The sequence below is a fragment of the Bombina bombina genome, chromosome 1 (assembly GCF_027579735.1).
Source record: "Bombina bombina isolate aBomBom1 chromosome 1, aBomBom1.pri, whole genome shotgun sequence".
Taxonomy (NCBI): Eukaryota; Metazoa; Chordata; class Amphibia; order Anura; family Bombinatoridae; genus Bombina; species Bombina bombina.
Genome location: NC_069499.1, coordinates 928,372,480 through 928,396,587, shown reverse-complemented (window position 1 = coordinate 928,396,587; position 24,108 = coordinate 928,372,480). Strand labels below are relative to the sequence as shown.

General features: G+C 40.2%; 1 protein-coding gene across 2 annotated transcripts in view; it reads left to right on the top strand.

Moving 5' to 3' along the window:
* The window catches only part of CENPT (centromere protein T), a 264,213-nt gene that overhangs the window by 159,000 nt on the left and 81,105 nt on the right, over positions 1 to 24,108 (top strand). For both annotated transcript variants that reach the window (XM_053698357.1, XM_053698271.1), the window contains exon 12: positions 10,044 to 10,223. In XM_053698357.1, coding sequence (XP_053554332.1) covers positions 10,044 to 10,223 — 180 coding nt within the window. The remainder of the gene's footprint in view (positions 1 to 10,043; positions 10,224 to 24,108) is intronic.

Here is a 24,108-nt window from a genome sequence, read left to right as displayed (position 1 = left end):
CCAGTCATGTGACTGCTATTAAAAAGCATTGAGAAGCAGTGCATTTATTAAAATAGCCAGTAGGTGGAGCTGTCCGCTTGTGTTGCAGCAAGGCCAAGCAAGCTGAAAGTAATCAGTTTAACCAGACCTGAGCTATCGAGCAGATTTCAAAGGAACAAGATCTTTCTGTCTATAAATCAGTCCAGATTGGAATTCATAGAAAGAACTGTTTGCAGAAAAATGCAAGTGAAGTCTGTGTTCTGTGATTATTTTATTAGGTTTATAATGCTGTTTAGCAAATGTTTTTGTTCATTTAACTTAGTTTAATTATATATTCTGTGTTGTGGGATTATTTTATTAGGTTTATAATGCTATATTTATATTTATATATATTTAGCATTTAAAGTCTTCATTTCAAAGCTTTAAAAATAATGTATTAGGTGTTACTTATGACAATTTTGAGAGGGGCCTGGAACCTATCTCCCTCACTTCCCATTGACTTACATTATAAACTGTGTTTCAATTTACAACGGTTTTGATTTACAACCATTCCTTCTGGAACCTAACCCCGGCGTAAACTGAGGGCTACCTGTATAGACAGGCAACCTTTCTTCAAAAACGTCTAGACTGGTTCACTAACTTTGACCATAAAGCTTGGGTTAATCTTGAACATGACATAGCGGGCTCATCTCACCTGGGCGTCACTTGCTGGGGCCCCAAATTAACTAAACAAAAACTCTGCCCTCCCCCTGCTAACTCTGGGAACTTACATAGTCTGGGATAAACTGCTGACATCATATACCTTCCTTTCAAGTAGGCCTTCTCTTTTGACCCCTCTTACTGATAACCCAGAGTTTTTGCCGGGCTTAGGTAATATTGGTTATGCAGTTAAAAAATTGCATAGATCATTAATGGTGTTACACTTAGGCAATGAGCAAAGGTGGTACTCTGCAGAGGAGTTACTGGAGAACGGGCTGTCATGCCTGCAAGATTGGTTCAGATTAAGACAATGCCACTCCTTTATAACTAACCACCCAGATAAGAGAAACATGATGAGACCCCTCACACATTTTGAATCTCTTTGTAACAAACGCAACCCAGTGAGAGACACACTATCTCTTTCCTATAGCATACTACAAGCACAAACACTAGGCCAGACCCCTTACTATGTTGACAGATGGGAACGGGAGCTGGATACTTCCATCCATCCATCCATCCATCCTGTGGATCTAAAAAGAATATTATCATCACTAAGACCTCAATTTCTAGCTAATTCCTAGAGATGAATTATAAGATTCTGCATAGGTGGTATCTTACACCTGTGAGATGTCAAAAACTGTTTAAATATAATAGGGATTAATGCTGGCGATGCTTTTGCCACACAGGAACAATGGCTCATATCTGGTGGCAATGTCCAAAGATCTTCTCTTTCTGGCTACAAATTATTGAAGAAACCACCAAGCTTTTTGGCCCCATAGTATATGATAACCCACTTCTCTGGCTTTTTAACCTAGTCCTACCCCCTAGAAAATTAAAACCTAGCCAAACAAAACTATTGAATATTTTAATTAATAGCGCAAAGACATTAATTGTAATAAACTGGAAGACTCCCTCAACCCCCAGCATAGCACAATGGATTGACAAATGTAATTTGGTTCTGGGTTTAGAGGAGTATGCATATATTAAGAACAAACATAGGGACATGTTTCTAGAGATCAAAATTTTGTGGGAATCTTATCTATCTCAAAAATGTTGAGACCCTCTCCAAGAACGTCCAACGACCACCCTCTCAGTTTAATTGAGACACAGAGCTTGGTGTATCTAGAGTGACTTTTAAGGTGACATATTACTTTTTGTATTACCTTATGTATGCTATGTGTTGATGACCTTTTCTTTTTGTTACTAAATATTGTATTCTATTAAGAGATGTACAGAAGATTGTCGAACATACTTTTTGTCAATTGTCTACAAATGTCTTGTGCATTTCTCTAATAAAAATATTTTGGGGGGAAAAAAAATCTCACGAATGCAAAAATTTATTTATGCTCAAATTTGGATTATAAATAAAGGCTAAGTTCTCTATCCCAGGATACTAAAAAAAATAAAGTTTTGGTAGTGACAAAGGAATATTGCATGGCAGAGGAGGGGATCATGATAGGTTTCTCCTTAGGAAAGAATCACAGTGTATTTATATTTTATCTACCATTAACCCTAATGGGTTAAATGAATAAATATAGTTCTCCGGGCTAAATAACATTATGACTAATGTTTAGGTTTTGTAAAGGTGTTTTAGTAGACACAAAAGGAGGAATGTGATTACTTAACCTGTCACTATTTTGATGACTGTTCTCTTTTTGCTATGAATAGGAGTATTGAGTATACTCTTGATGTATGCATTAATTATAAACAGAGTGATAGTGTATGTATAATACAAATGTAATATGTTGTATCTTTATGCACACCTTTCTATTTCCTAGGGCATAGCTATGGATGATTAAAATAGCCAGTTAGGATGGAACAGGCTGTCTGAGGTCATATAATCGTTATCTGTGACCACTTAGGGGCAATATGTGTTGATATTTTTTTACTTACTTTGCCCTGCTACAGTGATTTAAGTTGTATGATAATTGCATATCTGCCAGCAGCAGGATAAAATACATCCCCCATTCACTTACCCACACAGACATAACTTACCTATTTTGTGGGGTCTGAGAGTGGCCGGGGTGTTAGTCCTGTGCCTTTAAGTTATGTTGTCATGTACCTTTATAAATGTATATTTGCACTGGTATTTTGCTAAGCAAAATGTTAACAATATGAAAGTGTTAAATGATTTCGAAAGCATTTCTTTTGAAGCAGATCATATGCTATTTTGTACTTAAAGGGACAGTCTACATGAGAAGTTTTTTGTTTGTTTAAAAAGTATGATAATCCCTTTATTACCCATTCCCCAGTTTTGCATAACCAACAGTTATATTAATACACTTTTTTCCTCTGTGATTACCTTGTATCTAAGCATCTTCTGACAGCCCCCTGATCACATGACTTTATTATCTATTGACTTGCATTTTAGCCAATTAGTGCAGTGTCTGCCACAAGCCACAGACATAATCACAATGTTCTCTATATGGCTCACATGAACTAGCAATCTCCTGTTGTGAAAAGCAAATACAAATCATGTAATAATGGCTTAGAAACAGGCAGACATTTAGAGGTTTAAATGTTATAAAGTATATTAATATATCAATGTTGGTTGTGCAAAGCTGGGGAATGGGTAGTAAAGGCGTTATATCTATATTTTATACAATAACAATTTTTGTGTTGACTGTCCCATTATGGTTGATTTATAGATTATGAATTCCTAAAAATGGTCTTTATCCCTTTTTCAAGAACTAGATCATATGTAGGTGTCGGATACACAAAGGGGATGCAGTAATGCCCCGTTTTGTAGTTAAAGGAACATGACACCCCACTTTTTTCTTTCATGATTCTGATAGAGCATACAGTTTTAAACAACTTTCCAATTTATTTCTGTTTTCAGATTTGCTACATTCTTTTGTTATATTTTGTTGAAGGAGCAGCATTGTAATACTGGATGAGCCAATTACAGCAGGGATATGGGTGCAGACAGCAATCCGAAATTAGCTTCCAGTAGTGCATTGTTGCTTACGAGCCTACCTAGGTATGCTTATCAACAAAGGATGCCAAGAGTACAATGCAAATTAGATAAAAGAATAAAAACTGAAAGTTGTCTAAAATTACATGCTCTGTCTGAATCATCATAAAAGTTTTTAATTTTGACTTTACTGTCCCTTTTTAATTTGATGCTGTTCGTGTGAAATTGGAAATTGTCCTATCAAAAAAAAAAAGTTTCATATTCACCAGCTTTAGTGAATCTTGAAATAGGTTCTCACATTGGGCTCTCCACTATTGTGAGATGATCTAAGAAGTCTCATTAGTATGGAGAGGTCCCTCAAATAATGTTTCACATTTAAATTTCTCTTGTTAAGTGTAGTCAGTCCACGGGTCATCCATTACTTATGGAATATATCTCTTCCCAACGGGAAGCTGCAAGAGGATCACCCAAGCAGAGCTGCTATATAGCTCCTCCCCTCACATGTCATATTCAGTAATTCTCTTGCAGCCTAACTAAAGATAGGTCGCTGTGAGAGGTCTGTGGTGTTTTTTAACTTAGTTTATTTCTACAATCAAAAGTTTATTTTAAATGGCACCGGAGTGTGCTGTTTGTTCTCAGGCAGCATTAGAAGAAGAATCTGCCTGCGTTTTCTATGATCTTAGCAGACGTAACTAAGATCCACTGGCTGTTCTCATCTGAGGAGTGAGGTAACTTCAGAAAAGGGGAATAGCATGCAGGGCCCCCCTGCAAATGAGGTATGTGCAGTAAATTATTTTTCTGAGGAATGGAATTGACTGAGAAAATACTGCTGATACCAATGTAAAGTAAGTTCAGCCTTAAATGCAGTGATAGCGACTGGTATTAGGCTGATGAGTGTGTGTACACTGAATGTATTTTTCTAAGGAATGGAATTGACTCTGAAAATACTGTTAATACTGAAATAATGTATGAGCCTTAACTGCAGTAAAAGCGACTGGTAGCAGGCTTATTAATAACAATTCATAACTTTTCAAATGTATGTTTAAAACGTTTACTGGCATGTTAATCGTTTTTTGTGAGGTACTTGGTGATAAAACTTATTGGGGCATGATTTTTACCACATGGCCATCTTTGTTTTCTGCATAGAAACAGTTATCTGAGCTTCCCCACTGTTGTAATATGAGTGGGAGGGGCCTATTTTAGCGCTTTTTTGCGCAGTAAAAATTCAGTCACAATCTTTCTACTTCATCCTCCATGATCCAGATCGTCTCTAGAGAGCTCAGGGGTCTTCAAAATTCATTTTGAGGGAGGTAATCAGTCACAGCAGACCTGTGACAGTGTGTTTTGACTGTGATAAAAACGTTAATTATTTAATTGTTATCCGTTTTTGGGTATTAAGGGGTTAATCATCCATTTACTGGTGGGTGCAATCCTTTGCTAACTTAATACATTTACTGTGAAAAATTGGTTGCTATAACTATTTTGGTTCATTGTTATTTCAACTGTGACAGCTTTTTGTGCTTCTTAAAGGCACAGTAGCGTTTTTTATATTGCTTGTAAATTTATTTAGAAAAGTATTTCCAAGCTTGCTAGTCTAATTGCTAGTCTGTTTAAACATGTCTGACACAGATGAATCTCTTTGTTCACTATGTTTAAAGGCCAATGTGGAGCCCAATAGAAACTTTAAATAAAAGTGAATCTTTACATGTAAAGAAATTATCACCAGACAACGAGGGGGAAGTTATGCCGACTAACTCTCCTCACGTGTCAGTACCTTCGCCTCCCGCTCAGGAGGTGCGTGATTTTGTGGCGCCAAGTACATCAGGGAGGCCTTTACAAATCACTTTGCAAGACATGGCTACTGTTATGACAGAAGTATTATCTAAATTGCCAGAATTAAGAGGCAAGCGCGATAGCTCTGGGTTAAGGACAGAGCGTGCGGATGAGGTGAGAGCCATGTCAGATACTGTGTCACAGTTTGCAGAACATGAAGACGGAGAGCTTCATTCTGTGGGTGACGGATCTGATCCAGGGAGACTGGATTCAGAGATTTCTAATTTTAAATTTAAGCTTGAGAACCTCCACATATTGCTAGGGGAGGTATTAGCGGCTCTGAATGATTGTAACACGGTTGCAATTCCAGAAAAATTATGTAGGTTGGATAGATACTATGCGGTACCGGTGTGTACTGACGTGTTTCCTATACCTAAAAGGCTTACAGAGATTATTAGCAAGGAGTGGGATAGACCTGGTGTGCCTTTTTCCCCTCCTCCCATATTTAGGAAAATGTTTCCTATAGACGCCACCACACGAGACTTATGGCAGACGGTCCCTAAGGTGGAGGGAGCAGTTTCTACTTTAGCTAAGCGTACCACTATCCCGGTGGAGGATAGTTGTGCCTTTTCAGATCCAATGGATAAGAAATTAGAGGGTTACCTTAAGAAAATGTTTGTTCAACAAGGTTTTATCTTACAGCCCCTTGCATGCATTGCGCCTGTCACTGCTGCGGCGGCATTCTGGTTTGAGTCTCTGGAAGAGGCCATTCGCACAGCTCCATTGGATGAAATTATGAACAAGCTTAAAGCACTTAAGCTAGCTAACGCATTTGTTTCTGATGCCGTCGTACATTTAACCAAACTTACGGCTAAGAACTCCGGATTCGCCATCCAAGCGCGCAGAGCGCTATGGCTTAAATCCTGGTCAGCTGACGTGACTTCTAAATCTAAATTGCTTAATATTCCTTTCAAAGGGCAGACCTTATTCGGGCCCGGCTTGAAAGAAATTATAGCTGACATTACGGGAGGTAAGGGCCATGCTCTACCTCAGGACAGGGCCAAATCAAAGGCCAAACAGTCTAATTTTCGTGCCTTTCGTAACTTCAAGGCAGGAGCAGCATCAACTTCCTCCGCTCCAAAACAGGAAGGAGCTGTTGCTCGTTACAGGCAGGGCTGGAAAGTTAACCAGTCCTGGAACAAGGGCAAGCAGGCCAAGAAACCTGCTGCTGCCCCCAAGACAGCATGAAGAGAGGGCCCCCTATCCGGAAACGGATCTAGTGGGGGGCAGACTTTCTCTCTTCGCCCAGGCTTGGGCAAGAGATGTCCAGGATCCCTGGGCGTTGGAGATCATATCTCAGGGATATCTCCTGGACTTCAAAACTTCTCCTCCACGAGGGAGATTTCATCTTTCAAGGTTATCAGCAAACCAAATAAAGAAAGAGGCGTTTCTACGCTGTGTACAAGACCTCTTACTAATGGGGGTGATCCACCCAGTTCCGCGGACGGAACACGGGCAAGGATTCTATTCAAATCTATTTGTGGTTCCCAAGAAAGAGGGAACCTTCAGACCAATCTTGGACTTAAAAATCCTAAACAAATTTCTAAGAGTTCCATCATTCAAAATGGAAACTATTCGAACCATCCTTCCCATGATCCAAGAGGGTCAGTACATGACCACAGTGGACTTAAAGGATGCCTACCTTCACATACCGATTCACAAGGATCATTATCGGTACCTAAGATTTGCTTTCTTAGACAGGCATTACCAGTTTGTAGCTCTTCCCTTCGGATTAGCTACGGCTCCAAGAATCTTTACAAAAGTTCTGGGCTCACTTCTGGCGGTACTAAGACCGCGAGGCATAGCGGTGACTCCGTACCTAGACGACATTCTGATACAAGCGTCAAGTTTTCAAACTGCCAAGTTCTCTATTACCACTTACAAGGGTTCCCTTTCTAGGGACTCTTATAGATTCTGTAGAGATGAAAATTTACCTGACAGAGGCCAGGTTATCAAAACTTTTAAATGCTTGCCGTGTCCTTCATTCCATTCCACACCCGTCAGTAGCTCAGTGCATGGAAGTAATCGGCTTAATGGTAGCGGCAATGGACATAGTAACATTTGCGCGCCTGCATCTCAGACCGCTGCAATTGTGCATGCTAAGTCAGTGGAACGGGGATTACTCAGATTTGTCCCCCCTACTAAATCTGGATCAAGAGACCAGAGATTCTCTTCTATGGTGGCTTTCTCGGCCACATCTGTCCAAGGGGATGACCTTTTGCAGGCCAGATTGGACGATTGTAACAACAGACGCCAGCCTTCTAGGCTGGTGCGCAGTCTGGAACTCCCTGAAGGCTCAGGGATTATGGACTAAGGAGGAGAAACTCCTCCCAATAAATATTCTGGAATTAAGAGCAATATTCAATGCTCTCCTAGCTTGGCCTCAGTTAGCAACTCTGAGGTTCATCAGATTTCAGTCGGACAACATCACGACTGTGGCTTACATCAACCATCAAGGGGGAACCAGAAGTTCCCTAGCGATGTTGGAAGTCTCAAAGATAATTCGCTGGGCAGAGTCTCACTCTTGCCACCTGTCAGCGATTTACATCCCAGGCGTGGAGAACTGGGAGGCGGATTTTCTAAGTCGCCAGACTTTTCATCCAGGGGAGTGGGAACTTCATCCGGAGGTCTTTGCTCAACTGATTCATCGTTGGGGCAAACCAGATCTGGATCTCATGGCGTCTCGCCAGAACGCCAAGCTTCCTTGTTACGGATCCAGGTCCAGGGACCCGGGAGCGGTGCTGATAGATGCTCTGACAGCCCCTTGGGCCTTCAACATGGCTTATGTGTTTCCACCATTCCCGATGCTTCCTCGTTTGATTGCCAAGATCAAACAGGAGAGAGCTTCAGTGATTCTGATAGCGCCTGCGTGGCCACGCAGGATCTGGTATGCAGACCTAGTGGACATGTCGTCCTGTCCACCGTGGTCTCTGCCTCTGAGACAGGACCTTCTAATTCAGGGTCCTTTCAACCATCCAAATCTAATTTCTCTGAGGCTGACTGCATGGAGATTGAACGCTTGATTCTATCAAAGCGTGGCTTCTCGGAGTCGGTTATTGATACCTTAATACAGGCTAGGAAGCCTGTTACCAGAAAAATTTACCATAAGATATGGCGTAAATATTTATATTGGTGCGAATCCAAGAGTTACTCATGGAGTAAGGTTAGGATTCCTAGGATATTGTCCTTTCTACAAGAGGGTTTAGAAAAGGGCTTATCTGCTAGTTTGTTAAAGGGACAGATTTCTGCTCTGTCTATTCTTCTACACAAACGTCTGGCTGAAGTTCCAGACGTTCAGGCTTTTTGTCAGGCTTTAGCTAGGATTAAGCCTGTGTTTAAGACTGTTGCTCCGCCGTGGAGCTTAAACTTAGTTCTTAACGTTCTTCAAGGCGTTCCATTTGAACCCCCTCATTCCATTGATATCAAGCTGTTATCCTGGAAGGTTCTGTTTTTGATGGCTATTTCCTCGGCTCGAAGAGTCTCTGAGTTATCTGCCTTACATTGTGATCCTCCTTATCTGATTTTTCATTCAGACAAGGTAGTTCTGCGTACTAAACCTGGGTTCTTACCTAAGGTAGTTACTAACAGGAATATCAATCAAGAGATTGTTGTTCCATCACTGTGTCCTAACCCTTCTTCAAAGAAGGAACGACTTTTGCATAATCTGGACGTAGTCCGTGCCCTGAAGTTCTATTTGCAGGCAACTAAAGATTTTCGTCAAACTTCTTCCCTGTTTGTCGTTTACTCTGGACAGAGAAGAGGTCAAAAGGCTTCGGCTACCTCTCTCTCTTTTTGGCTTCGTAGCATAATACGTTTAGCCTATGAGACTGCTGGACAGCAGCCTCCTGAAAGGATTACAGCTCATTCTACTAGAGCTGTGGCTTCCACCTGGGCCTTTAAAAATGAGGCCTCTGTTGAACAGATTTGCAAGGCTGCGACTTGGTCTTCGCTTCACACCTTTTCAAAATTTTACAAATTTGACACTTTTGCTTCTTCTGAGGCTATTTTTGGGAGAAAGGTACTTCAGGCAGTGGTTCCTTCTGTTTAATGTTCCTGCCTTGTCCCTCCCTTCATCCGTGTACTTTAGCTTTGGTATTGGTATTCCATAAGTAATGGATGACCCGTGGACTGACTACACTTAACAAGAGAAAACATAATTTATGCTTACCTGATAAATTTATTTCTCTTGTAGTGTAGTCAGTCCACGGCCCGCCCTGTCTTTAAGGCAGATCTAAATTTTAATTAAACTCCAGTCACCACTGCACCCTATGGTTTCTCCTTTCTCGTCTGCTTTGGTCGAATGACTGAATATGACATGTGAGGGGAGGAGCTATATAGCAGCTCTGCTTGGGTGATCCTCTTGCAGCTTCCTGTTGGGAAGAGATATATTCCATAAGTAATGGATGACCCGTGGACTGACTACACTACAAGAGAAATAAATTTATCAGGTAAGCATAAATTATGTTTTTAGCTTGAGAACTGTTTATCTCACTACAAAGGATTCTGGATGTGAATGAGAGACACCTACATTACAATATAGGGATTTAAAAAAAAAAATCCAAAGGATTTTATGTGATTTCTCTCTTTTGATCCTTTGGCTCTCTATGTGAATTTACAGAATTACAGCCAGTACACAGCCCCTCTGCAGGCCACATAGAGAAATCTCTCAAGTCTGCCTCTGTATCAAAGAGAATGAGTGTTCAGGCTTCCCGTAGCGACCACACTAGAGAACAGGCGGTGATGGAGAGTGATGACGAGGCAGAAGAGCAAGAGAAAAGGAAAGAATCAGAGAGCGAAGGTGAGAGCTCCTCAAGTATGATCTTGTTTTTCCTGATGATTGATATTAAAAACGTAGCTGATGTGGTCTGTACATATTGTACCATGGTGACGTGTATAATATAGCTAAACTGGTCTAAAACAAAGGAGTCAATTAGTAGAAGCCAAAAGTTAAAAAATATTCAATACTTATTTAAAGCATAAAATATTGAACAAATAATATTTTCCTCTTTACCATGTGCAGCCTCTTCAGGGTTTTCAGATTTACAAAATATAGCAAAAGTCTTATGCTATGAGTACCCCCTTAGCACTCTTTCCCTTCATGGTCCTTTAGACTTAACAGGCCTATAAAGGATGTTTTCATTTTTCACAAACTTAATGCTAGAGCTTGGTCTGTCCACAAGGTCGTTTTGTTTGATATTTCTCAAAATTGAGGGTATTCAAACATAGAATGGCAACAATGAAGAACTTCAAGAAGGCCAGATATTGCACCAAAAGCAGTATATTGCAAAGCCTTTGCCTTGGACGCAGTGGTAATTACCGGAAGCTTCAGAGAAGTATTTCTTCCAGTTGCTCTAATCAGTGATTCAAAAGATCAAGCATGAAACCAATGGGTGATTCTTCTGGTTCCTACCTTGCTCAAGAGAACTTTGTGTTTCAGATCTAGTTCTTCTTGAAGGCAAAGTCATTTACTTCTTTCTCAGATTCCCAGTTATTGTACATAAGGGTCCATTATTTAGAAAAATGGGCAAGCATGTGTAGGTCTAAGACCTGCAACATCTACAGCACATTACAAGCTTTGGGCCATTTTTGGCAAATAGTGAAGAGAAGTCATGCTTTTGGAATTTGTATATTAACCTACATTTGTATTAAAATGGGAGTGAAAGATTGACTTTTATCCTTATGTTATGAAATCCTTTCAGGCCCTGGAAAAAAACGGACCTTAAAGGAACAGTTTACCCCAAAAAGTTCTCCTCTTTTATTTGTTCCCAATGATCCATTTTACCTCTGGAGTGTAATAAATTGTTTACAAGTAGCTCGTTTACCCTTATTTCAGCTTTTGAAAAAGCTGATTTATGTTGTGGTATCCCCACATATACTGAAAGTGTCTAGACCTACATCCAGGCTATTGATAGGTTATATAAACACAGCCAAAAGAAGAAATTACAGTCCTGCTGGGATGCAGAAGAGATAAATAATAAAAAGTTAATTTTCCATTGTTCTCTCTAAGTATTTAGATTTGGTTTACAAACAGATATAAGATAAGGAAGCAAGTGTGTGTACACAAAGTGATATGAGATCTGATTTTACCTGCAAGCTAAACCCATTTCAATAGGCTCTGGTTTCAAAGCACAAAACCAGCAATTTCATACAGTGTATACACAAACCTGAAATTGCTATTTCTTATACATTCTATTATATGTTGCAGCTGGTATAACAAGTCATTGGAAATACATTAAAGGAAAAACAGTTTTACCATATATTGTCCCTTTAATATGATATTAAAGTCAAATTTGAAATGTGCAATGTAATTTCATTTTCAGAAATACATCTGGGGGAAAAAATTAACAAGGTTTTGTGACAACGTTTCTCATGCATGCCACTCCCAGACATAAAGATTTAATTTGTGTATACTTACATCTGACACAAACCCAAAGTGCTGCAAATTCCAGTCAGATTTAGCAAGCGTTATGGTGTATTTCAAATTTGACTTATTTTTTCATTTTTCATTTGGTTCTGGAGTTTCTTCAGCATACTTGTCTTAAACCTTTGCACAAAGTGTCTCTATAAAGTTTATCATTTTCAGACAATACTACTGGTGTTTCTCCTGTTAAGTGTGGTCAGTCCACGGGTCATCATTACTTCTGGGATATTATCTCCTCCCCTACAGGAAGTGCAAGAGGATTCACCCAGCAGAGCTGCTATATAGCTCCTCCCCTCTACGTCACCTCCAGTCATTCTCTTGCACCCAACGAATAGATAGGATGTGTGAGAGGACTGTGGTGATTTAATTAGTTTATTAACTTCAATCAAAAGTTTGTTATTTTATAATAGCACCGGAGTGTGTTATTCATTCTCTGGTAGAATTTGAAGAAGAATCTACCGGAGTTTTTTTCTATGATTTTAGCCGGAGTAGTTAAGATCATATTGCTGTTTCTCGGCCATCTGAGGAGAGGTAAACTTCAGATCAGGGGACAGCGGGCAGATTAATCTGCAAAGAGGTATGTAGCAGTTTGTTATTTTCTGACATGGAATTGATGAGAAAATCCTGCCATACCGTTATAATGTAAACTCAGCCTTAAATGCAGTAGATGTAGCTGGTATCAGGCTGTCATGTATGTATATTTTACACTTCAGTATTCTGGGGAATGGTACTTCACTGGATTTATACTGTATGCATAGACTTAACCTAATTTGCAGGGACTTGCAATAGGTTTTAAATAACAATTAATTTATTGAGGTTAAACGTTTTTTTGCTGGCATGTAAAAACGTTTATTTCTCTGAGGTACTGGGTGAAAAAATGTTTTGGGCACTATTTTTTCCACTTGGCAATAGTTTTTGTTTAAATTAAAGCAGTTCACTGATCTCTCTCACTGTTATGTGTGAGGGGGAGGGGACATTTTTGGCGCTTTTACTACGCATCAAAAAACTCAGTCAGAGGTTCATTTTCTTCCTGCATGATCCGGTTCATCTCTACAGAACTCAGGGATCTCCAAAGCCTTTTTTGAGGGAGGTAATCATCACAGCAGAGCTGTGAAGATTGTAGTTGACTGTGATAAAAAACGTTTATTTGTGTATTTTTTTCTGCTGCCTGGGTTAGTTATCCTTTGCTAATGGGAACAATCCTTTGCTAAAATTGTATATTTCTGACAAAGATTGATGCTATAACTTAATTATTTTCAACTGTCATAATTTTTTCTGTGCTTCTTATAGGCACAGTTCGTTTTCAGATTATTGTAAATTACTTAAAAAAGCATTTCCAAGTTGCTAGTTAATTGCTAGTGTGTTAAACATGTCTGATTCAGAGGAAGATACATGTGCTATATGTGCTAATGCCAAAGTGGAGCCCAATAGAAGTTTATGTACTAACTGTATTGATGCTACTTTAAATAAAAGTCAATCTGTACAAATTGAACATATTTCACCAGACAACGAGGGGAGAGTTATGCCGACTAACTCGCCTCACGTGTCAGTACCTACATCTCCCGCTCGGGAGGTGCGTGATATTGTAGCGCCGAGTACATCTGGGCGGCCATTTCAAATCACATTACAGGATATGGCTACTGTTATGACTGAAGTTTTGGCTAAATTACCAGAACTTAGAGGCAAGCGTGATCACTCTGGGGTGAGAACAGAGTGCGCTGATAATATTAGGGCCATGTCAGACACTGCGTCACAGGCGGCAGAACATGAGGACGGAGAACTTCATTCTGTGGGTGACGGTTCTGATCCAAATAGATTGGATTCAGATATTTCAAATTTTAAATTTAAGCTGGAAAACCTCCGTGTATTACTAGGGGAGGTGTTAGCGGCTCTGAATGATTGTAACACAGTTGCAATACCAGAGAAAATGTGTAGGTTGGATAAATATTTTGCGGTACCGGCGAGTACTGATGTTTTTCCTATACCTAAGAGACTTACTGAAATTGTTACTAAGGAGTGGGATAGGCCCGGTGTACCGTTCTCACCCCCTCCGATATTTAGAAAAATGTTTCCAATAGATGCCACCACACGGGACTTATGGCAAACGGTCCCTAAGGTGGAGGGAGCAGTTTCTACTTTAGCTAAGCGTACCACTATCCCGGTGGAGGATAGCTGTGCCTTTTCAGATCCAATGGATAAAAAATTAGAGGGTTACCTTAAGAAAATGTTTGTTCAACAAGGTTTTATATTGCAACCTCTTGCATGTATTGCGCCTGTCACGGCTGCAGCAGCATTTTGGTTTGATTCTCTGGAAGAGACACTTCAATCATCTACACTAGATGAGATTACAGACAAACTTAAAGCCCTTAAGTTAGCTAACTCATTTATTTCAGATTCCGTAGTGCATTTAACTAAACTTACGGCTAAGAATTCCGGATTTGCCATTCAGGCACGCAGAGCACTGTGGCTAAAATCCTGGTCAGCTGATGTTACTTCTAAATCTAAAATGCTTAATATACCTTTCAAAGGGCAAACCTTGTTCGGGCCCGGGTTGAAGGAGATTATCGCTGACATTACAGGAGGTAAAGGCCATGCCCTGCCTCAGGACAAAGCCAAACCTAGGGCTAGACAGTCTAATTTTCGTTCCTTTCGTAATTTCAAAGCAGGAACAGCATCAACCTCCTCTGCACCAAAACAGGAAGGAGCTGTTGCTCGCTACAGACAAGGCTGGAAACCTAACCAGTCCTGGAACAAGGGCAAGCAGGCCAGGAAACCTGCTGCTGCCCCTAAGACAGCATGAATCGAGGGCCCCCGATCCGGGACCGGATCTAGTAGGGGGCAGACTTTCTCTCTTCGCCCAGGCTTGGGCAAGAGATGTTCAGGATCCCTGGGCGTTAGAGATCATATCTCAGGGATACCTTCTGGACTTCAAATCCTCTCCCCCAAGAGGGAGATTTCATCTGTCAAGGTTATCAACAAACCAAATAAAGAAAGAAGCGTTCCTACGCTGCGTACAAGATCTTTTATTAATGGGAGTGATCCATCCAGTTCCGCGGTCGGAACAAGGACAAGGGTTTTACTCAAATCTGTTTGTAGTTCCCAAAAAAGAGGGAACTTTCAGGCCAATCTTGGATTTAAAGATCCTAAACAAATTCCTAAGAGTTCCATCGTTCAAGATGGAAACGATTCGAACAATTCTGCCCATGATCCAAGAGGGTCAGTACATGACCACAGTGTATTTAAAGGATGCTTACCTTCACATACCGATTCACAGAAGTCATTACCGGTATCTAAGGTTTGCCTTTCTAGACAGGCATTACCAGTTTGTAGCTCTTCCATTCGGACTGGCTACGGCTCCAAGAATCTTCACAAAGGTTCTGGGTACTCTTCTGGCGGTACTAAGACCGCAAGGAATTTCGGTAGCTCCGTACCTAGACGACATTCTGATACAAGCTTCAAGCTTTCAAACTGCCAAGTCTCATACAGAGTTAGTACTGGCATTTCTAAGGTCGCATGGATGGAAGGTGAACGAAAAGAAGAGTTCTCTCTTTCCACTCACAAGAGTTCCCTTCTTGGGGACTCTGATAGATTCTGTAGAAATGAAGATTTACCTGACAGAAGACAGGTTAACAAAGCTTCAAAATGCATGCCGTGTCCTTCATTCCATTCAACACCTGTCGGTAGCTCAATGCATGGAGGTGATCGGCTTAATGGTAGCGGCAATGGACGTAGTACCTTTTGCACGCCTACATCTCAGACCGCTGCAATTGTGCATGCTAAGTCAGTGGAATGGGGATTACTCAGATTTGTCCCCCACTCTGAATCTGAATCAAGAGACCAGAAATTCTCTTCTATGGTGGCTTTATCGGCCACACCTGTCCAGGGGGATGCCATTCAGCAGGCCAGACTGGACAATTGTAACAACAGACGCCAGCCTACTAGGTTGGGGCGCTGTCTGGAATTCTCTGAAGGCTCAGGGACTATGGAATCTGGAGGAGAGTCTCCTTCCAATAAACATTCTGGAATTGAGAGCAGTTCTCAATGCCCTTCTGGCTTGGCCTCAGTTAACAACTCAGGGGTTCATCAGGTTTCAGTCGGACAACATCACGACTGTAGCTTACATCAACCATCAGGGAGGGACAAGAAGCTCCCTAGCAATGATGGAAGTATCAAAGATAATTCGCTGGGCAAAGTATCACTCTTGCCACCTGTCTGCAATCCACATCCCGGGAGTGGAGAACTGGGAGGCGGATTTCTTAAGTCGTCAGACTTTTCATCCGGGGGAGTGGGAACTTCATCCGGAGGTCTTTGCCCAGATACTTCGACGTTGGGGCAAACCAGAGATAGATCTCATGGCGTCTCGTCGGAACGCCAAACTTCCTCGCTACAGGTCCAGATCCAGGGATCCGGGAGCGGTTCTGATAGATGCTTTGACAGCACCTTGGACCTTCGGGATGGCTTATGTGTTTCCACCCTTCCCGATGCTTCCTCGATTGATTGCCAGAATCAAACAGGAGAGAGCATCAGTGATTCTAATAGCACCTGTATGGCCACGCAGGACTTGGTATGCAGATCTAGTGGACATGTCATCCTGTCCGCCTTGGTCTCTACCTCTGAAACAGGACCTTCTGATCCAGGGTCCATTCAAACATCAAAATCTAACTTCTCTGAAGCTGACTGCTTGGAAATTGAACGCTTGATTTTATCAAAACGTGGGTTTTCTGAGCCAGTTATTGATACCTTAATACAGGCTAGGAAGCCTGTTACCAGAAGGATTTACCATAAAATATGGCGTAAATACTTATATTGGTGCGAATCCAAGAGTTACTCATGGAGTAAGGTTAGGATTCCAAGGATATTGTCTTTTCTACAAGAAGGTTTAGAAAAGGGGTTATCCGCTAGTTCTTTAAAGGGACAGATTTCAGCTCTGTCCATTCTTTTACACAAACGTCTGTCAGAAGTTCCGGACGTTCAAGCTTTTTGTCAGGCTTTAGCTAGGATCAAGCCTGTGTTTAAAACTGTTGCTCCGCCATGGAGTTTGAACTTAGTTCTTAATGTTTTACAGGGTGTTCCGTTTGAACCCCTTCATTCCATTGATATCAAGTTGTTATCTTGGAAAGTTCTGTTTTTAATGGCTATTTCCTCGGCTCGAAGAGTCTCTGAGTTATCTGCCTTACATTGTGATTCTCCTTATCTGATTTTTCATTCAGACAAGGTAGTTCTGCGTACTAAACCTGGGTTCCTACCTAAGGTGGTCACTAACAGGAATATCAATCGAGAGAGATTGTTGTTCCATCCTTGTGTCCTAATCCTTCCTCGAAGAAGGAACGTCTGCTACACAATCTAGATGTAGTCCGTGCCCTGAAATTTTATCTACAGGCAACTAAGGAGTTTCGTCAAACGTCTTCCCTGTTTGTCGTTTATTCTGGCCAGAGGAGAGGTCAAAAAGCTTCGGCTACCTCTCTCTCTTTTTGGCTTCGTAGCATAATACGATTAGCCTATGAGACTGCTGGACAGCAGCCTCCTGAAAGAATTACAGCTCATTCTACTAGAGCTGTGGCTTCCACTTGGGCCTTTAAGAATGAGGCTTCTGTTGAACAGATTTGCAAGGCTGCAACTTGGTCTTCTCTTCATACTTTTTCCAAATTTTACAAATTTGACACTTTTGCTTCTTCGGAGGCTGTTTTTGGGAGAAAGGTTCTTCAGGCAGTGGTTCCCTCCGTATAAAGAGCCTGCCTGTCCCTCCCGTCATCCGTGTACTTTTGCTTTGGTATTGGTATCCCAGAAGTAATGATGACCCGTGGACTGACCACACTTAACAGGAGAAAACAAAATTTATGCTTACCTGATAAATTCATTTCTCCTGTAGTGTGGTCAGTCCACGGCCCGCCCTGTTTTTTATGGCAGGCTAAAAAAAATTTTGGATTATACTCCAGTCACCACTACACCCTTGGGCTTCTCCTTTCTCGTTGGTCCTTTGGTCGAATGACTGGAGGTGACGTAGAGGGGAGGAGCTATATAGCAGCTCTGCTGGGTGAATCCTCTTGCACTTCCTGTAGGGGAGGAGATAATATCCCAGAAGTAATGATGACCCGTGGACTGACCACACTACAGGAGAAATGAATTTATCAGGTAAGCATAAATTTTGTTTTTTGAGCATGTGTTTCTTAACTTGGTTGCCAGATGAATCATTATTTGTAAATAATGACAGCGTATAAACTATATGTTCTTTGTTTCCAATATTCACCTAGAACCTTTTTTGTTAGAGTAGATTATTGCTATATCTGTGGATTGTGCTGTCTTTTTTTTTTCTCTATAAAAGCACTTTTTGTAACCTTGACTGAATTTACACTATTCATGTAATTTTAATCTGATTATTGTGTGTTTTTTCCCACTGTTGTGAAAACCTCATGATTTCAGGATGTCAGGGGTTAATTTTTTGTTTGTGCCTTTATTTTTTTGCGTATCCTTTATTTCCATGTTTGTTATTTACAACACTTTCTCAGAACAAAATCTAAAATGTATTTTTGGATCTATGATTTGTATCTTGAACCAGATACAAGGTTCAATTCACTCTTCTCAGTAGAGTGATCTTTATATGGCCCAGTGGTCAACACAGTGTGACAAAAGTGTGGTAATTTAAAGTTAACACTGCATTACATTATATCCAAAAAGGATATGTTTGTTTTTTTTTGTTTTTTATAAAGCAGTTTTATTGAAAAAGAAAAGGGTAGGATACATTTTGTTCAATGCCAAGAAATACAAGTACATGCCTTTTCCATAATACATCTTATGTGCTCTTAGTGTACTGCTATTAACATGAATATATCTAAACATGAAAACTAATATAACTTATACAAATTATACAAACTATAACATTAATTTCAAATGACTTGATTGCAATACTTGGATATGTGAAAGTTACTCAAAAAATTTCTCCCCTTTAATTTGTTCCCAATGATCCACTTTACCTGCTGGAGTGTATTAAATTGTTTACAAGTAGCTCCTTTACCCTTATATTGGCATTTGAAATGGTTGATTTAGCATGTGGAATCCCCACCTATTCTGAAAGTTTGTGGCCGCGCGTACCAGCTATAGATAAGCTTTGTAAACACAGCCAGCAGAAGAAATTACACTCACAGTTGGATATAGCAGAGATAAGGTAATAAAATGTTGATTTTCCATTGTTCTCTCAAGGTACTGGTGATTGTTTTAAGGACAGATATAAGATAAAGAAGCAGGTATATGTGCACAATGTGATACAGTAATGAGATCTGATTATACCTACAAGCTCAACCCATTGTATTAGGTTGTGGCTTCAAAACACAAAATCAGAGCTTTAATATACACAAATAAACCTTAAAAAGCTAATTTTCATACATTTTTTACTCTGCAGTTGGTAAAAAAAACAATTGTAAACACATTAAGGGAAAAACTATTTTACAGTATACTGTCCCTTTAACATCTGAATGCATGGCTCCCTAGAGTAAAAAGTTGTTTTTAACCACTAAGGCACCCTTAAATGAACGGGTGTGTAGTCTTTGGTTTTTACGTGGTCTTCCCACAGTACCTTCATTTGGGTGTAAGTATCTAATCTCTTGTTAACTAAATATGTATATTCTTCAAGGTCTAGAATTAGTTTAAATGTGTGTTGCCACTGTGCTATACTAGGTATGTTCCTGCTCTTCCAGTTCTTGGCCACCCATTGTTTTATGCTATTGCTACCTATAAAAATTAGGTTCCTTTTATCCTTTGGGGTCTTATTTGGGATAATGTTGAATAGCCAGATACGTGGGTCCGGGGGCAAAGCGGTTCCCACCATCCCTGACATCTCTTTCGCTATTTCTTCCCATAATTTTGCAATTGGAGGACATGTCCACCAAATATGTGACATTGTCCCTGGGTGTTCCCTGCATCTCCAACAGAGCTCACTACATGAAGGAAATAACTTGCTAATTCTAACAGGCGTAAGATACCACCTCTGGATTATTTTGAGGTTCAGTTCGATTAGTTTGCTGGAGGCGGATACCTTAGTTACTGCTGAGAAAATTTGCTGTCTGTCTTTTTGTGTCAATTCTATTTCTAGTTCTTTCTCCCAGCTATCAATGTAATGAGGAATACTGTTTGAGGCTTGTAATATGGAGTATGTGAGGGAAAGGGTTCTTTTAATGGGAGAGGTTGAGTTACACAATACCTCGAAAGGGGTTAAGGAGCGTAGGAAGTTGTTCCTCTCTTTATGTTTATATAAGTATGAATGACACTGTCTTAGGAAATACCAATTACGAAATATGGGGAGCCCCTCCTCGATCAGTTCTTCACTTGTTCTCAGGTGTTGTTCGTTCCCTAAATGTAACATCATGATGGCTCTCGTTTTTTGTGACCTGTTATGCGGCTTTATTAGTCCTAATCCTGGCGCAAAATCTATATTGTCTAAGAGAGGAGTTAGTGGGGAGGCCCTGGATGATATGTGTGGATATTCTACTAGTATCCTGTCCCATACTTTAATAGTTTCTAGGATAGGTGCGTTTTGACTAATTTTATTTGACAATGTTGTGCGTCTCTGCCAGCATAGTGTACCTAGATGTCTTTGCTCTGTAAGGTCGTGCTCTAATCTCACCCAAGCCTTATATTCGTAATTTGTGGACCAGTCTACTACTCTTTGTAGGAAGACTGCTTGTCTGTATTTTTTAAGATTGGGAACCCCCAGCCCCCCGTCTTTAATACGAACGCACATTAGTTTTCTGTTTATCCTTGCTTTTTTTTTATCCCAGATAAAGTCGAACATGGCGTTCTGCATTTTAGTCAGAAAGTTTAGGGGTAATGGAATAGGTAGTGTCTGTAATAAGTATAGAATACGGGGTAGGACATTCATTTTTATAGAATTGATTCTGCCCAACCATGTAATATGTTGGGAACGCCACGATGACATGTCAGCTATCAATGACTTCTGTAGGGTTTTATAATTAAGCGCAAACATCTCCTGAATGGATGGTGCTAGCATGATCCCTAAATATTTTAGACTATTTTTTTGTATACGAAACGAGCAAATATCTTGTGTTTGTTCTAATAAGGCCTTATCACATTGTATTGGGAGTAGTTCTGATTTGTTTTTATTAATTAGGAAATTAGATGCCACATGAAATTTGTCAAATTCTTCTAGTAATTGGGGAACCGATTCTAAGGGAGATGTTAAAAAAAACAAGATATCGTCAGCATACAACAGGGCCTTATGCGCGGTCTCTGCTATGTGGAGGCCTTTTATCCTAACGTTTGATCTTATTTTAGTCGCTAGGGCCTCTATTACGCATGCGAACAACAAGGGTGACAGTGGGCACCCCTGTCTAGTCCCATTTGAGATATTAAAGGCCCCAGAGAAGATCCCATTCACTCTGACCTTGGCTGTGGGAAGCGTGTATAGGGCCATGATTTTTGAAATAAATGCTTCACACATCCCGAATTTCCCTAGAACCCTACGTAAAAAAAGCCAACTGACGCGGTCGAAAGCTTTCTCCGCGTCAGTGGAGATCACTGCCGTTTGTATTTTCTTGTCTTGCAAATAATTAATGAGATGTATAGCCCTGACTGTATTATCTTTTGCTTCGCGTGCCTGAATAAAGCCCACTTGATCACCACAAATAAGGGATGGTAATATCATTCCTAATCTATTTGCAAGAATTTTTGAGTAGATTTTTAGGTCGGAGTTCAACAATGAAATTGGTCGGAAATTCTCAGGTCTATCTGGGGGTTTACCTGGTTTTGGGAGCACTGTTATGTATGCCTCTAGGTTATGTGTCGAAAAGGGTGACTTCTCGGTTATATCATTAAATAGTGTCAACATATGTGGGATCAATGTGTTTCTGAATTTTTTGAAATAGCCGTTGGAGAAGCCATCCGGCCCTGGTGCTTTGTTTGCTGGTAATTGGGCTATTACGTCTTTTATCTCCTTAAAAGTTATCGGGGCTTTCAGGGTATTGTTTTGATCTGTTGTTAGTTGGGGCAAAGTTACGTTACTCAAGTATTCCTGAATATACCTATTTTGGTCCGTGGGATTTTCTATTTCACCCTTCAGATTGTACAATTGTTCGTAATACGCCCTAAAGGATTCTGCTATTTGGTCTGAGGTATATACTTCCTTATTTTGTCTATTACGAAGGGTGAGAATGTAGTTCCTATTTATTTTGCGTTTTAATTTCCTTGCTAGGATTGGACCGCATTTATTGTCTCCCTCATAGTACTTCTGTCTCAATTTAAATGCACTAATTTTACATTCTTTTCCCAACATTGAATTAATCGAGGACCTACAGTCGACTATTTTCTGTTGGATTACAGGGTCTGTAGAATTCACTTCGCTTTGCTTCTCTAATGTCTCTAATAATTGTAGTGCATCATTTAGTGTTCTGCTGGCTTGTTTGGCCTGGTATGACTGTATACTGATTATTTCTCCCCTTAACACAGATTTATGTGCTTCCCATATGGATCTAATATCCAGTGTGGGATTTGTGTTCGTGTTGATGTCAAAATATTCTCCCATTACTTTTTCTAATTTCTGGAAATAAACCGGGTCCTCTAGTAGGCTCTCATCTAGTCTCCACGAGTATTGTTTACAAGGTATGTGTGGCCAATTTAGTTCACAACTGACTATTGAATGGTCAGACCATGAGTTCGGAAGAATCTTTAGTCGTGTTACCCTGGATAAATTTGTGACATCTACCATGAAGTAATCAATACGTGAGTGTCTGTGGTGGGGATTAGAATAGAAGGTATATTCTATCCTGTCGGGGTAAGTCACTCTCCAAGCATCGTGTAGGGCAAGGTCTCTCAAATGTGATTTAACCATGTTGATCACTCGGTGTGGTGTGGAGGAAGAGTGATTGGAGTTATCTAAAGTAGGGTTCAAGGTTAAGTTAAAGTCCCCTCCCATTATCACTGCTCCCCTGGCTACCTCTAGAAGTAAGTTAGAAAGTTTTTTAAAGAATATATCTTGCTTTATATTAGGAGCATAAACATTCACCAGAGTGACCATTGAGTTATATAGTTTGCCGACTAGAATTAGGTACCTCCCTGATTTGTCTGCATGTTTTTTAATTAGGGTAAAAGGGATACCTCTCTTTATGAGGATACCTACTCCGTTTGTTTTAATGGAATTTGATGCGTAGTACGAGTCCCCAAATTTAAACACAAAAGTTTTAGGTTCTCTTCCCTTGAGGAAATGTGTCTCCTGTATATAGATCACTTCACCTTTCTTCTGTTTAAGATCCCTTAATGCTAGATTCCTCTTGTATTGGTTGTTAAGTCCCTTGGCATTAGCAGTGAGAAAATGAATGTTATTTGCTGTGTTTGCCATCTCAAATACTAGCTACCTCTCCCTCCCAGAATAGAATTATTGTATTAGATGAATTAAGTTGAGTTGCCTCAGTGTTGGGTGAGTCGCTTCTGTGCCATGGTGCCATAATAAAATACTGTGGGGATTCTGGGCCGAGTCTATCTTTGGTCCTAAAATCAGTGCCTGTGTGTTTGCATCTCAAGCAATTCGACATGTCAAGTCTAAAATAGTCATTTGAATTAAAACTAAAACATAAACAGTTACATATACAAAAAAGAAAAACAATAAACAAAAACAATAACAAATAACATTGCTCTTTGGAAGGAACTATCCTTCTGAGCATAAACAACGTTAGGGAGTATGTCCAGAGTTGCTCCCTTGTTAGTGTTTTATCACAATTTTTTACTTTCTTGAAGGATTAGTGCAATAGTACAGTTGTAAATAACTTAACAATATAACAGTGTGGGCTTTTGCCCTAGGTAAACTTCGTACTAGGATCCCTGCAAACAAAACAAAAGTCCCGTACACAGTTCACGTTTGTGCTCCAACGTTTTATATAAAGTCAGAGTTCATCTGGAGCAAATTTGTAAAATGGCATGTATGATTCTATGTTTATTATATATAACTTTATCTTACTGAATAGCAAAAGTTCCTATTTCAGATTAATAAACAGAGTAAACAGGAAAGATCTCACCCAGTGCTGGAACCATATCTGTCTGATGTTAAGTCAGGTCTCTGCTTCTATTTCGGGCCCGGCTTCACCACCCGACTCTTTCGTCTTCTTTCTTTTGGACGAGACTTTTGTCCATTTCTGTATGGAGTCCTGCATATTTTGACTTTGTTTAATATTTCTTCTGTCCTCCATTCTCACATCAGATGGATGTGGTTGACGAAAAGTCAGGTTCAGTTCTTCTGTTAAAGTGGGTAGATCTTGTTCCG